General features: G+C 35.9%; 1 protein-coding gene across 2 annotated transcripts; it reads right to left on the bottom strand.

Annotated features, from left to right (window-relative positions):
- Nucleotides 1-6,464: 6,464 nt before the first annotated feature.
- On the bottom strand, nt 6,465-14,099 carry Prl (prolactin). 2 transcript variants are annotated; one of them, NM_011164.2, is made up of 5 exons: nt 14,012-14,099; nt 12,115-12,287; nt 10,065-10,172; nt 7,223-7,402; nt 6,465-6,810 (listed from the first exon to the last, which is right to left on the bottom strand). In NM_011164.2, exons 1-5 carry the CDS (start codon nt 14,043-14,045, stop codon nt 6,619-6,621), a joined length of 687 nt encoding a protein of 228 aa, NP_035294.2. In that variant the 5' UTR covers nt 14,046-14,099; the 3' UTR covers nt 6,465-6,618. The 2 variants fall into 2 exon arrangements, with proteins under 2 accessions (NP_035294.2, NP_001157002.1); NM_001163530.1 differs by having other exon boundaries at nt 12,115-12,284.
- Nucleotides 14,100-14,991: the final 892 nt, after the last annotated feature.

Below are 14,991 nucleotides of genomic sequence, written 5' to 3'. Positions count from 1 at the left end.
GGACTTATATGTTATGGCAGAATATGAAAACCATCATATTCTGATAGAAATACCTTTCAAAATTGCATTTTTCTACATTTGCATGACTCCAGTAGGACAAAAATGTGCAGGAGAAGAACAATGGAGAGAATTCCTATTAAACACAACATAAGTGAACATTGCAATGAAATTTTGACCTGCCCAGGTATGTTCGATAACAGAATCATACATAAAGAGATTGCTAATTAAATATATTTGGCATGCTATCTCTGAACTAATTTACGGGTTATGAAAATGAAGACTATAGAAGAATCTAATTACCCTATCAAAAATGGATAATAAGGAGTGAGAAAAATAAGACCAGGCAAATAACAATGGGAAAAGGGGTTCTCAAGAGAATTAGGCAAAAATGATTAAAATGGATTACCTGAGATAAACAAATTTGGACCACATTCTTCTTTGCCATGTAGACAACACACATAGTTCCACATACCCTTATGAAACCGAAGTTCATAATCTTTCTGTAACTCTTTATGTGGGAGAATTTTTTAGAAGTAAACATCAGTGCCATCACATAATTTTTGAAGGGTCTAAAAATGTATCTCTGTGATGTTTTCTTTTCCTTGTTTTCTTCATTCATTCCCTTCATTGTCATTATATTTTATTAATGAGACTATCTTTTGTACAAGTCATTTTTATTAGTAATAAAGGATTAATGAAAAATAGATTATATATGTGAAATATGAACACATATAACTTTTACAGTAAATTAAACTCTACTTAACAAAGAATGCCAAGGAAATTAGAACCCTATACACTAGAGCTATGGACACACACAGACCTAATCAAACACAGAGATCATCCTGAGAAACAAGATACAGTACGTGGAGGAGCCTCTTATACATCTGATTTTCCCTTATGATGTAAGAAAAGGCAGACCATTTGGGGAAGGCTGCACACATAATGAAGAAACTAATCAAAATTTAAAATTAATACTGTAACTCTTAGATCGGCATTGTGCCTATGCAACTTCTTTAAGAACTCAAGACTTTGAGACAGTCCTATAGCTTACAAACTATTTAGGATGATTAAGTAATACAAGTTAAGAACCATATAGTAAACTCATGGTTCTATTAATTTCAGATTTAATTCTAATAAAGTGTTTTCAATACTATTCAAATAGAAATAACTAAGAGTAGTCAAGGCTTAACAGTTCAGATATATTTTATATAGATAGATGGTCTTCAAAAACATCAGTAATCTGCAGAATATGACATTTCTAATCATTTTTCTATTATTAGATTTTCTACTAAGAGACATGTTGGCTCCTGACAGTACCACCTACACAGTTCACAAAAAAAGATATTGAGCATCATAACCTCCATATGGAGTTGGTCCAGTTGTGCCTAGGTAGCCACTGGGCAAGAATTGCCCTAATTTATCTACAGACAAAAAAAAAAAATACTGTCTAGGAATAGACACATGATTCTGGATAGTCAACAACTTAGCTCTGCCAAGACAGAGTAAGCTAATCCTTAATAATTCCTGCTTCACTTAAGGTCTTTCAGTTGACACTGGGCCAGAAGGCTGAAGAAAGATGCTCCAATGCTTTGAGGATTAGGGATCTGTCCAGGTAGTCAGCTGTCTTTACAATTTGTTTAATTTTTGCAATCTATGACATTGTGCTTCCTATATATCTAGGTAATATTTAATTCATTCTCACCTCTCTTACAGCATTGAAGACTAGTTTTAGACTCATAATCAAATGTAAGTTATTCATCATTGAGTAAGATGATATAGATATAAAAGGATGTTTTTCAGTTGGTAATGCAGGTTAAAATCAGAACATAATTCAGTTATAGAATTATAAACTCCTTGAGTTAAGATAGCTACTGGAGTATTATACCTAAATTGTCAAAATTAATGGGCTGTATGTTATTAGAGTATGTGGTACTTTATATTTCACATAACTGTTATAACTATGTTCAATATATATCTCAGAAAAAAAGGCCTTTTTACTGGATGAAAAGGGTGAAATGTTGTGGATTGGTTCTAATGCTGTTTGCGTTAAATCTGCTCCCCAAAACACATGGGAACCTGTACTTCTGCCTGTAAGATGCTGAGGGTCACTGCCCCCCCTTCCCCCCGGTTGACACTAATTGGTAAATAAAGTTGCAGGCAGCTAATGGCTGGACAGAAAAACAGGCAGTGCTTGAGGTTATTGGGCAAGGAATGAAGAACGAAAGGAAGAAAAAGACCTGCCATGTGGGGAAGCATATATATGAGACTTCAGAACTAGAGAAGCAAGAACACACAGCCATGTAAGAACAGGAAGAGCAGCACAAACACACCCCCAACACACACACACACACACACACACACACACACACACACACACACACCAATTTGGGTCTAGGGTAGTAAAGATGAAATTTAGATTTTAGTAATAATTCGGGTGTATGGGGCAGGGCAAGTGTTAGACATATTTAAGTTGAGGGTGGCCCAGGCATTGCTCTGTTTGAGGCATATTAAAATAGAAAATTTCTCCATTCTCTCTCTCTCTCTCTCTCTCTCTCTCTCTCTCTCTCTCTCTCTCTCTCTCTCTCTTTCTCTTTCTCTCTCTCCTCTCTTTCTCTCTCTCACTCTCTCTCTCCCCCTCTCACTCTTCCCCTCCCTCCCTCTCCCTCTCCCCCCTCTCTCTCTTCCTCTCCCTCTCTCCCTCCCTCTCCCTCTCCCTCTCCCCACCCCTCTCTCTGTATGTGTGTATGTGTGTGCATATGTCTTTGTCTTTCATTAGAGAATCCAGTTCATTTGGTCAGATAGGAAGGAGTATGCACTGCCACATGCAGTTTTGATTAACCCTGGATCAGTCTTCAAGTCACTGTGTGCAAATGTCTGAAAGTCCTGGGATTTTATGCTTAATTTGCCTTTCAGTAAATAAACTTGACAGCTGTAACTAATTCATTTTCTTGTAAATATCTCTTAAATGTTAAGATTATTCATTAGCTCATGAGTGCTTTTCCTTTTTTCATGTCAGTTGACATTAACAATTGATAGAGATACCAATTTACTATCACCATCCATATCAGGCTTCAGAAATAAGTGCTGACTCAGGTTGATGTATTAAGTGAACAAATACGTATCCAAGTCCTGTTGACCGAACATAATTACAACTTCCTGTTTTTGTAGATGAGGCAATTAGGCCATCAAATCTTGTGTTCTCCATAAAGAACAATTTCTCACTTGTGCCAAGTGGTCTTTTGAGTTCTAATATTTCTTGTACTGGAAGAAAACTATGCAACGGAAAATGTTTGCTACAAGGTACCACATAAATACAAGTAGCACTGTCCCATTTTACCATTCTATCAGTAAAAATAATGCAAAAGAAAAACCACTGATCTCCAAGTTAACTAAGTAATTACATTCTATTTAGTTCTTTTCCTTTCTCTCTGTTGCCCTGTTCCTAGGTGAAGCATGATCAAACACCTGTACTTCAAAGATGCAGCACTAATCACACTATACAAACATATACTCTCCAAAACACACCTTGCTAAAATAACACATTGATAAAACCTCGAGGGACATTGCAAGATGTAATTTACAGGTTCATAGTTGATTCAAAGTGAGCTGCATTTCTTAGAGCTAACACAACAGTGTGGTCTCCAACTCAGAAAAGATGCTTCACCTCACTGTTACTGTAAGTCCACTTTCCACCTCCTATAAAAAAAAATATGCCCAAAGCCAATCAGAGCTGGGGGACATACTGTATCAGTGTCTCTAGGTAGATATCATTTTCCCGTAAGGAAATATTGACATCCTACTAAGCTTTAAAACAGTCCTGGTCCTTGTTTTCTGCCATGTTTTCCTTAGGCTTCAAGTCATTTTGTAAGTCTACAACCTGGTTACTTATTTTCAGGTTGGCAGGAATAACAAACTTAATTCTCAATACTTTGCCTTAGTTCAAGGTCTTATGTCTGTCAAGTGTTCTCTGAATCCTCTTGAGCGCTTCAGGTGATGCAAATGGTTTCAATGCATTTAGGAACACTGAACTGCCCCATCTCAGCAGCAGTCAATAATCCTAGACTCAGCCAAATACAAGTTTCTTTCCTTAATCATCACTAGTGTAAAGTGTTTCTCTCAAAAGACCTAGGTAACAATTCTGATAATCAATATATCTAAACGTATATATTTAGAAAGTATTTTGACAAGAACATCACATCCATTTATCAAAAAAAAAAAAATCTGATCCTAGACTTATTGATGGAAACCATGACCTCCTCAAGCACTGTTTGCTTTGCTTTGTTTTGTTTTGTTTGGGTTGTTGTTGTTGTTGTTGTTGCCACTGTTTTTTTTCACTTGTTTTTCTTACTGACTTTGGATACAACATCTGAATTTCCTCAGGTGGGAGAGACTCATTGAAAAATGTCATTGTTGATTGCAGTTATAACTTTGTGCCAGGATTGCTAATGACCTTATCTTGTTACTGAGTTATAATAAATAATTGTTGACAGTTATTCTGTCATATTCTACATAGTGACTTAGGTTACCATTGAAGCCATTCAAATGTTTGGGAACTCCTACATCATTGTAAGCTTGATTTATTTATTTGTTTGTTTTTATTTTTTAGTAAAGTATTCTTCAGGTGCTTCAGTAGTAAGGTCTAAGTATTTAGTTCTCTTGTGAAATAATCAACAGTTCTTAATGTATAGATTAGGGGTATCATGTGCCTCATTCAACTCTTGTAAGTAAGAAACTGACACTATGCAGTGGCATTTATATAACTAATTTATAAATTTCAGCCAAGTCTTCTATGTCTGATGAGTACATTTGTATAAAAATTTTAATTATTAAATAAATTTCTTTTCCAGATGCCTTTTTTCCCACCAATAAGCAAAGTAGGTAAGAGAAATATATCACAGAATGTTATACAGTAACCAATTGCAAGAAAGTGAAAATTGTAATTTGATTTAGATTCTGTAAGGATAATAGGAAAAATTTAAGAAAGTCTCCTACAGTATGGTTTGTCCTCAATCAAGACCAACAATTTCCTCCCAAAACCAAGTTGATTAGCTCAGTATAGCTCAGTATAGATGGAAAATTCTACTTCATTTTCTATAATCTGCTATCATTCTGTGTGGACCTCAGTTTCTTCAACCTGTTGTATTGGGTAAAATAGTTAATGTAAAGACTTGAAGCTGGAAAGAACCCAGATGCCCCTCAACAGAAGAATAGATACAGAAAATGTGGTACATTTACACAATGGAATACTACTCAGCTATTAAAAAGAATGAATTTATGAAATTTCTAGGCAAATGGATTGACCTGGAGGCATCATCCTGAGTGAGGTAACCCAATCACAAAAGAACTCACACAATATGTACTCACTGATAAGTGGATATTAGCCCAGAAACTTAGAATACCCAAGATACAAGATACAATTTGCGAAACACATAAAACTCAAGAAGAATGAAGACCAAAGTATGGACACTTTGCCCCTTCTTAGAATTGGGAACAAAACACTCATGGAAGGAGTTACAGAGACATAGTTTGGAGCTGAGACAAAAGGATGGACCACCTAGAGACTGCCATATCTGGGGATCCATCCCATAATCAGCCTCCCAATGCTGACACCTTTGCATATACTTGCAAGATTTTGCTGAAAGGACCCAGATATAGCTGTCTTTTGTGAGACTATGCTGGGGCCTAGCAAACACAGAAGTGGATGCTCACAGTCAGCTATTGGATGGATCACAGGGCCCCCAATGGAGGAGCTAGAGAAAGTAGCCAAGGAGCTAAAGGGATCTGCAATCCTATAGGTGGGACAACAATATGAACTAACAAGTAACTCCCCACCCCCCTCCGGAGCTCGTGTCTCTAGCTGCATATGTATCAGAAGATGTCCTATTTGGCCATCAGTGGAAAGAGAGGCCTATTGGTCTTGCAAACTTTATCTGCCTTAGTACAGGGGAATGCCAGGGCCAAGAAGTGGGAGTGGGTGGGTAGGGGAGTGGGGGGGGGGTGTATGGGGGACTTTTGGGATAGCATTGGAAATGTAAATGAAGAAAATACCTAATTTAAAAAAAAAAGACTTGAGAGTCCAGAGAAAATTTGCTAAAACCAATTTTTAAAAACTATTTAGGGATAATATCTTGTTGTATCCTACCAATTTCAGATTGCTTAACTGAGAGTGTACTCTCTAGTTGCATCTCTATAGCACTTGGTTTATCCATTCCTATACTGGAAAATTGTGTCACAGAAATGATCTGGTTTCCTACCCTTTTGGTAGAATGCATGGACTTGTTACTAGTAACTTCTTTCTTCAATCTTGGCCCATATTAACTTTCTGATGTAAACTACTTTTCCATATGCATTATTTGTAAGACTTAAACCTGCTATTCATGACAAAATTTGATAATGTGATTATGATGATTATGATGTCCATGAAGGATTTTCTATTAAATTAACAAAGGAAACATTGACAGCCTTTTCAGACTTTGACATTTTTTTAAAGTTTGTTTTTATTATTTAAGAGGAGACCAATTGCACCCAAGCATGCACTGAAAACTATAAAGCAAATAAAACTTTTGAAGAAGTGGACTTTTAAGGATCATCTCAGAAAGAGATGGACTGAATGTGGGTTTAGCAGTTGTTTTGATGGGCAATTTGGCACCTCAGGACCTTGAGAAAATTGTCAACCTTGTGGGAATCCCTGCGCAGGCAGCGAATGGTGTTGCGCAAAGACAAGATTTTGGATTCTTCATCAACTCCCTGTAGGGATGGAAGTTGTGACCAAACAAAGTAGATCCCATTTCCTTTGGCTTCAGGATAGGCCTAATTAGAAAAAAAAATAATAATAATTTCAATTCATATATGAGCATTTTTGCATCCTTAGTTCTTATAATTACAGAATTCATATTTTGGGGAAAGACCTATGTAATATTTCAGCCAAACTCATGGATAGAGGTATATATCAGTAGGGTCCAACAAGTCAATTAGCCATCTAAAAGTTTAAACTAACATATATAGCTATGTTTCTGAGTTGACATTTATTCTCGTCCTTGTAAACAGATGGCTAACCAGATCCTGGGCTTTTACCAAGGTATCACAGGAGATCGGGTGCTTGCTTTTTTCCTTAAGGTGTTTATCTTGTCACAAAGAAGAGTATTACAAGATTTGTTGCTCATTGTAGAAATCAGCTTTTCCATGAGTCGGAAAAGCACTGAACTTTCAAGGAACTGCTCACCTGGCTAATTATCTTCTCAACTCCCTCAAGAAGCTGCTTGTTTTGTTCCTCAATCTCTTTGGCTCTTGATAGGATGTATTCGGGGGCTTCTTGAATACCACCTACTCCAGTTATTAGTTGAAACAGAGGGTCACTCGAGGACTGCACCAAACTGAGGATCAGGTTCAGAAGAACTTCCGGCTAATCCACCATGTTGAACAATAATTAAAGCAAGTAAAAAATACAACAGAGTTAGTTAGACGTGGGTTTTGTTCATAGAGGCTGAAGAAAATATTCATTTTCATAACTATGTGTGTTAATATAGGATTAGATCACAATATTATAGAGGAGTCAAACAACTATTAGCATATACTTTGAAAGAGTAAAACAAAAAATATCTTGTTTATATGACTACTTTCATTTCTGTATTTGTGTATATGTGCTGCTCTCTGTGTATGTACCTGTGTGTATATATTTATGGGTATGCATGCTTTTTTTGGAGACTAGAAAACAACCTTTGGTGTCATTGCTCAGAAGCAGTCCATCTTGGATTATGAAATATGGTATCTCCCTGGCCTGGAACTTTCCCAGTAGCCTAGGATGACTGGCTAAACTGTGTTCACATTTCCTGTGCTGAGATTATAAGTATCACATGGGTTGATTTTCTGTTGTTTTTGTTTTTGTTGTGATTTTATTTGTTTTTATGATCTAGAACAGAGATACTTATTATTTCTCAGCCTTTTGCTAAGATCAAGTGCAGAGCAAGAGGTCCACCTGCTTGTGCCTACTGAATGCTAGGATACAAGGCATGCATCACCATGTCTGGCTACATTCATGCTTAGTTTTTTAAAGTAAGGTTTTGGCATCAAATTCAGATTTTCATACTTACTTAGAAATACTTAATTGACTTAAATCCTCATAGCCTTTAAATGACTATTTTTTTTTCTCTAAAGTATCAAATTCTTTGTGTTTTGGTTAACCTCTAGAATTCTACCATCAGCCTTCATGGTCTGCTCTACTTTTTCTATTACTTTGAATGCTCATAACAAAGCAAAGCATTGGTGGCACTCAGTGGGTATTATAACTTAGTGGGTTACAAGAGGCCCTTGGGAAATATAAATACCACCATCATCAGTGACTAGTAACCCAAATCATTTTCACACTAGAGAATAAGATTTATCATTATATGAATATATTATTTTCCTCTTCTTTTAGAATGTTAAAAGAGAGAAACTATAAAAAGAGGATGTAGAATGTGCTTTCAGCAGTGTACATGACTTGATTTCCATCACCTCTAGAAGAATGGCTCATTGGTTGTATGTACAACTGAAGAAAAATAACACAGCATTGTGCTTAAATACAAGCATTACTATAAACCACAACGCAGTTTTAACCTACAAGTAGCTGTCTGCTCACTCTCAAAATATACATAAAACCTATCTCTGATTTGAAATACTTACTGTACAGATATCACTTATTTAGTCAAATGAAATGAAAATAATGAGTAGAGAGCATTTCAAGAGATATTAAAATGGAAAAGTATAAAAGGTTTGAGGTGGGAAAGTAAGGGGCAAATGGTAATGACAACATAGCTTCCTGGGAGCATAATAACATATGCAGAAAAGTGAGATCTTTAGTTATACGAAGCCACCACTGCAGGCCGACTAGTATCGAAACTCATAAAACTTTAGGATCACCTTCTAGATCCCATGTTCTTTATCTCAACAAGTGAAATAATAATACATTGCAACATGGAATTTTTGAGAGGATGAATTGCAGGAACATCATTAGTGGGTGTTGTGGATTTCCTATCATTAGAGTACTTTTAACTGAGTATTGTCTCTTGGTCCTTAGCCTGTTATTTCATTTTTTCTTCTATTACACTATAATATTAATGAAAATAGCAGGAATGTAGAACTGAGATGTGATAAATTAAGCAGAACATAATGGAGATATACACATTTTGGAGACATGCATATATGTATATCATGTAAATATAATAAAAATAAAATATATAAATCTCTATATATTATATAGTATGCAAACACATTTTATATATATATATATATATATATATATATATATATATATATTAGCTGATTGATTGATTGATTAAAGATAAATATCACTGGTGTCAGTCAAGTGGACCAAACCATTTTGAGACAAAGTCTCTCTTTGAATTTCCCATAACATAATTCTCTTGTGTATATATTTTTATTTAGTTATGTTGAGATTGGTTATGGCATGGTATATAAAAATAATAACTAGGCCTGCGATAACATTAAGACATTATTATCCGATGAGAATCCAGTTATACCTGTGAAGGCACAAAAAAGCAAAATTTCAAATACTTCTTGGTGAGGGGACTTTCAATATAAGATACAGAATAAGGCAAAGAAGTCTGGGACAAATGCAGATGTAGTTAAGTAAGGAAGAGCACAACCAGGAGAACTTGCAAGCTCGGGAGTGATGTGCAGTAGTTAGTAATGGAGACTGCCAATGGACGAGTTCCCAGAATGTAGCACAAACACAACTAAATTGATATTTCTTACTTATGCATTTCTTACATATTTCCTATATATAGGAATGTCAATTTACTCATAATCATGAAGTCCAGTTCAAAGTTTTCTACAGTATCACATATGCAATGTCATCTTCATGGACAGTTTATGGCTCAGCTACAATGTTGTTAAATATTCCCCTTTTTTCCCCCACCCTGCAATGTGTATTTGCTTTGGCCAATCACTGTCTCCCCTCCCTTTTATCTTTACTATAGCTATCTCAGTGCTCTGATAACCTGGAATACACCAAAACCAGTGTACTGCCTCACTGATATCGGGAAGAACATGGGCTGAGGACTCACAGGGACTTTCAGGGCTTGTTCCTTGTCTTCAGGTGTAGCCAGGGAAGAAGTGGGGCAGTCATTGATGACCTTGACCATAAACTCACGGTCTTGCACATACTGTTTATCCTAGAAATTGTAATAGAAATTCCATTAGCAAAGTCTGGGTATTTAAAACATATATAACCAGAATGTCCATGCACCTAATAGATATTTAATTTAAATTTAGCAAAACACTTACAATTAAGGAATTAAGTAACCCTTTTCTACTTATTTCCCAGCCTAGTCTGTAATTTTTTACTTCTCTGTTTTCTCTTTTTTTAATAAATTACTATTTAGAAAGTAAACACTAAAAATACCTTAAATGTAAAAATGTCCTTTACATGTCATTTCTCATGTTAAAGGTAAATGCCATATCATGTATTATTTTTGTTTACTTATTTATTGTGCCTGTAGTTTTGGATTGATATGATTCTTTCATTTAAGCATTATTGAACACAGTTTTTCATTCAAATACTTCTGAATCTATGAACTTGCACAGGACTAAATTCTTCATAAATGCTGAATATAAGGACGTGGATTGTGACTAAGTTAACTATAGAACACCAGGCATACATATTTGAAAAATATTAAACAGTGAAAAATTCAATTAGAAAAGTTATTTAATATATAAGTTATAATTCATGTTAACTCATTTGAATAATGTTCTAAAATTTTAATTTATGTTTCTTCCATTACTAGTTTATTGTATTGAATTTTACTTTCTTGATAATATCATTTTTCGTTTTGTTTGGTTTTATTCAATTAGCTAATTTATTTATTTACTTTTCTTCCTGACTGTAGTTTATCTTCTTTTCTATCCTCTAAGTCCTTCCCCCAATGTCCCGACCCATTCACGCCTCCATTCTTTTACTTGATGAAAGGCTTCTCATGGATATAAGGAGGCCTTGGCATATCAAGTTGCAGTAAAGCCAGGTGAAGTTCTCAACAGAAGAACAGGTGAAGCTAGAAGAGGCAGCCCAGTTAGGGGAAAGGGTCTCAAAAGCAGGCAGCAGAATCAGACAACCTGGGTTCCTCTAGTTAGGCATCCATGATTACCAAACTACACAACTGTTACATAAGTTTAAAGGACTTAGATCTGTCTCATATATGTTCCCCGGTTGGTACTTGTATAAAGTATTATTATAAACTAAAATTTAGTAAAAAAATCTGAATATTTAGAAGAATTTCTAGGAAGATTTCAGAAGTGAATTATGAGCAGTCAATAATTGAAAGAGATGTTAGTTAATAAAGAGAACATTATGAATTCATATTTAGTGTAAGTGATAAACCACTTTCTGAATACCCACTGATGTACTGAAGTTATCTCTGACAAGTGCCTTGTGAATTGACTGAAAGAAATCAAGTAAGGCCTCTAAAAGGCCTGAATCAACAACAGAGTACTTTTCTCTGCCTCTGAACTAGGCTTCCTACTTTAATTGAAACCATGCCATGAAAGCTTTGCTTGTTTGTTGGTTTGTCTATGGTTTTAGAGCTTTATTGTAGAAAGGCAGGGAGAAAGGAGAGAAGGTAGAAAGAGAGAGAGAGAGAGACCGGCTATGAAAGTTTTAACAAATGGCTCTGAACGTTTGGGTCTGAGGACTGATTATTTTTTTATTCCCATTACTGCGTGGCTTCAGTTTAGGTTAATTCTAGCCCATCCACAGAGTTCACTCCTGCCATGCTGCTCCCCTTCGCTCGATCGGCGTTTGCAGAGCACTACATGAAAAAGTCTCCTAGATCGTGGACTCACACATACGAGACTGTGAAGACTTCTGCCACTACATCGAGGGCTGCACACCTCAAGTCTACATTGAAAAAACACAAATTATAAAATATTGAAGGTCGCTTCACTTTTGCAAATCTGTAAGACTATGAAATTGTCCCGTTCTCTTTGTTCCAGCTTCTATAAGCCGGTGTTTCTTTTTCCCTTGAAGATATAGGTCGCAGATCATTGTTTTAACTGAAATACAACAGAATTGTTTTGAAGAGATCCTTTTCAAAAGATACCAGAAATGAGTGAAGTACTTACGAATTCAATGAACATATCTGTATACAGGGTATGGATGTAGTGAGAAAGTATGACCACACGGTCAAACAGCTCTCGGAGAGAAGTCTGGCAGTCACCAGCGGAACAGATTGGCAGAGGCTGAACATTTTGGCAGAACAGCAGGTTTGATATCAGCAACAGGAGGAGTGTCCCTGCTTAAAAAAAAAAAAAAATACAGGAACGGGTGTGTAATAATCTACTCAGCTGAAGAGAACCTTATCTGCCCCCAGCACCGTACATGTGTGCTTGCATTTGTAGTGAAGGGAGAGTCAACACTCTACACATTATGTTTACCCAATATTAACATTTTCCGAGCTATGTGCTGTGGGGAGTGTAGCTTTTGTCATCTTTGCACTTGTCTCAGAAGTACTTGTTCACTTTGCAAACATTCTGAGTATAAATTAATCTAAGCTAGTGTACTAAGTTATTGTCTTAAGACAATTTCATATCGTGGAAGTTTCTTCTGGTCTTGAGTAGTCACATTCTCTAAGAATTTTTAATATTTAATTCAATGTTAACCACAAAATTACTATACAGCACTGTTAAATAGCTCACTAGCTGAAGATTTTCAATGTTATTGGGATATATTTCTTGAAAAATACTTCTAATTTTCCCAAATCTCACTTCAAATATATTTACACAACACAATATATATGAATATATGTTTATACTTTCAAGGCTTCAGAGTTTATCTACATGTGTGAAAAAATATGCTTTCGGGATAATGGTACTGCAGCAGTAGATTTTACAATTAATAAGTGTATAGATGTTTTCTAACTCTAACAGAGTACATTAATCTGAACATTTATTGTCTGAGAGGTTTTGAGTTTAAAATGAAATAAAAATTAAAGAAGGGATTTCTCATATATGTCACAAAACTTTTTATGTTGCTATTAATTCTTTTGTTTTTTTTCAAATGTCACCAAGAAAGCAAAGACAATTAGTTAATACTAGCCTCTTTATTTTCCCCTTCTATTGAAATGCCACTTCTATTCAAACAAAATTTCAGAACAGTATAAACCAGATCCCTGCTATCACTATGTGCATTATTCCTGCCTTGCTGAAGATTTTGTCACATTTATTAGAACTCACTAACCAACTCTCAGTGAGACCTGGCAGCAAGAAAATCTTTCTTGCTTCCTTCTAGAATTGTGACTGTTAGACCCTAGGGTCTTCTTGTCTGTGTCAGTCCATGTTCCCAGTCTCTGCAACACCAACTTTGTGACCTGGGTTGCTACTTGTTTCCAGGATCAGTTTGCAGTAGTGGGGGATTCAGTGTGTCCATGATTTCTACCCATTAGCTACAAGTAGCAGCTTCCTTTTTTCTTCCTTACTTCCACTATGCCATCACTATTCACTTCTGGATATCTCTAGATGTGTCACATCTCTGTAGAAGGGTGTCTCCCCAGCTAGAGAGCCACTGATCTCATAGTCTGTTATGCTTAAGTATGAATAATTTCTACATCAATGAATAGGCTATTACTTTAAACTCCATTGTTAACTCACAGACAACTGAATCTCTGAGACTGACCTCAGCATGGGTAGTCACTCTTAGCTGGAGTACAAGGTAAGTGTCCCATGATGTTCTCATCTCCTTCTGTGGAATATCAACAACCCCACCACTCTTGCTCTAAACCAGTTATCTTTGTATTTTCCTTATTTGCAGATATGAATAAGGAACAAAGTTATTTTGGACAACGTCACAGTTGTCTTGGGTCTGTGTGGGTGGTTCTGGTCATTCCATGTCTGGAGAAAGACAGTTATTTTCCATACCCCTATAAAATTGAAGCCTGTATTAGGTAAAATGTCATAGTAGATGCCCCTATGCCATATCAGGAATACTGAGAAAGCCACATAGTCACTAAGCTACAGAACATACCTTTCTGGGCTGACCCCTGGCTGTTCATGGTCATGGTGACTGCTGGGAACACACTTCTCCAAGATGGCCTGAGAGAACCACAGCTTTCTCATCTGCAGACACTGGCTTTATAAACCTTTGACATCTTCATGAATATATATAATCAGGCATTCTCTTCTCCTTCCAATCATCTATTTCCGTCATTAAGATAGCCCCCATAATTTTAAACATCAAATGGTATTTTATTTCTTATTCATATTCAGGAAGACATTGGCCAGAAATGAAGGATTTTGATTAATTACAGCAAGAGGAAATGAGAGAAATGCTGAGGCTGAGACCTTGAGTCTAGTTTGAGCTAGAGAATCTATAAAACTTATAGATGGTAATTCCTTCAAAATTACCCCCATTTCTTCACAGAATCTGCAATATGTACCATGGCTTTTAACTTAGCACATAGCTTTAAACATGGCTACTTATGAATTTTTCATTCAAGATTATTGGGTGAGTTAAGATCTTCAAAATGTATATACTAAATATCAAGGCATGTGGACTTAAACTTGAAAATATAAGAGTTCTCACACTCTGAATCTCTTTAAATGGTCTTTGTTTTGTCTTTTTACCAGTGATATGCCTGATGGGCAAGTTCATAATTTTATGTTTATCTCTTGGTTTTAGTGTGTAATGTTGCATTTTCATATATAAACAAACAGAGGCTGAGAGAAACTAAATGCACGGGCAGCAGACGTTCTTTTATAATGAGGTTAAACTCAGGGAGGATTGTTGCTTGAAGAATTATGGGGCACATGTAAAGATAGGAAAATGCCACTTAAAATGTACCCATGAGCACCCACCCCCAAGAAGTACCACATGTCACCCATTTATCACACTGTTTATTTGGTGAAGGAGCACATTCACTTTTAGGGCAAAGTGTATTAATGCACACACACAGGCAAACACACACATGTACACATAAATGTAAGTACATAGTGTAACCAATTATT

The sequence above is a fragment of the Mus musculus genome, chromosome 13 (assembly GCF_000001635.26).
Source record: "Mus musculus strain C57BL/6J chromosome 13, GRCm38.p6 C57BL/6J".
NCBI classification, from domain to species: Eukaryota; Metazoa; Chordata; class Mammalia; order Rodentia; family Muridae; genus Mus; species Mus musculus.
Note: the sequence above shows the minus strand (reverse complement) of the source record. Positions and strands in the feature narration are given on the sequence as shown.

Bases quoted from the DNA above. Each gene is read 5' to 3' on its own strand.
- Prl (NM_011164.2), bottom strand. From the start codon at position 14,045: ATGACCATGAACAGCCAGGGGTCAGCCCAGAAAG. The intron at 10,173-12,114 runs GTAAGTACTTCA...TACAATTTCTAG, and splicing joins CAGATATGTTCATTGAATTC to GATAAACAGTATGTGCAAGA. The intron at 6,811-7,222 runs GTGAGCAGTTCC...TTTTCTAATTAG, and splicing joins TTGAGAAGATAATTAGCCAG to GCCTATCCTGAAGCCAAAGG.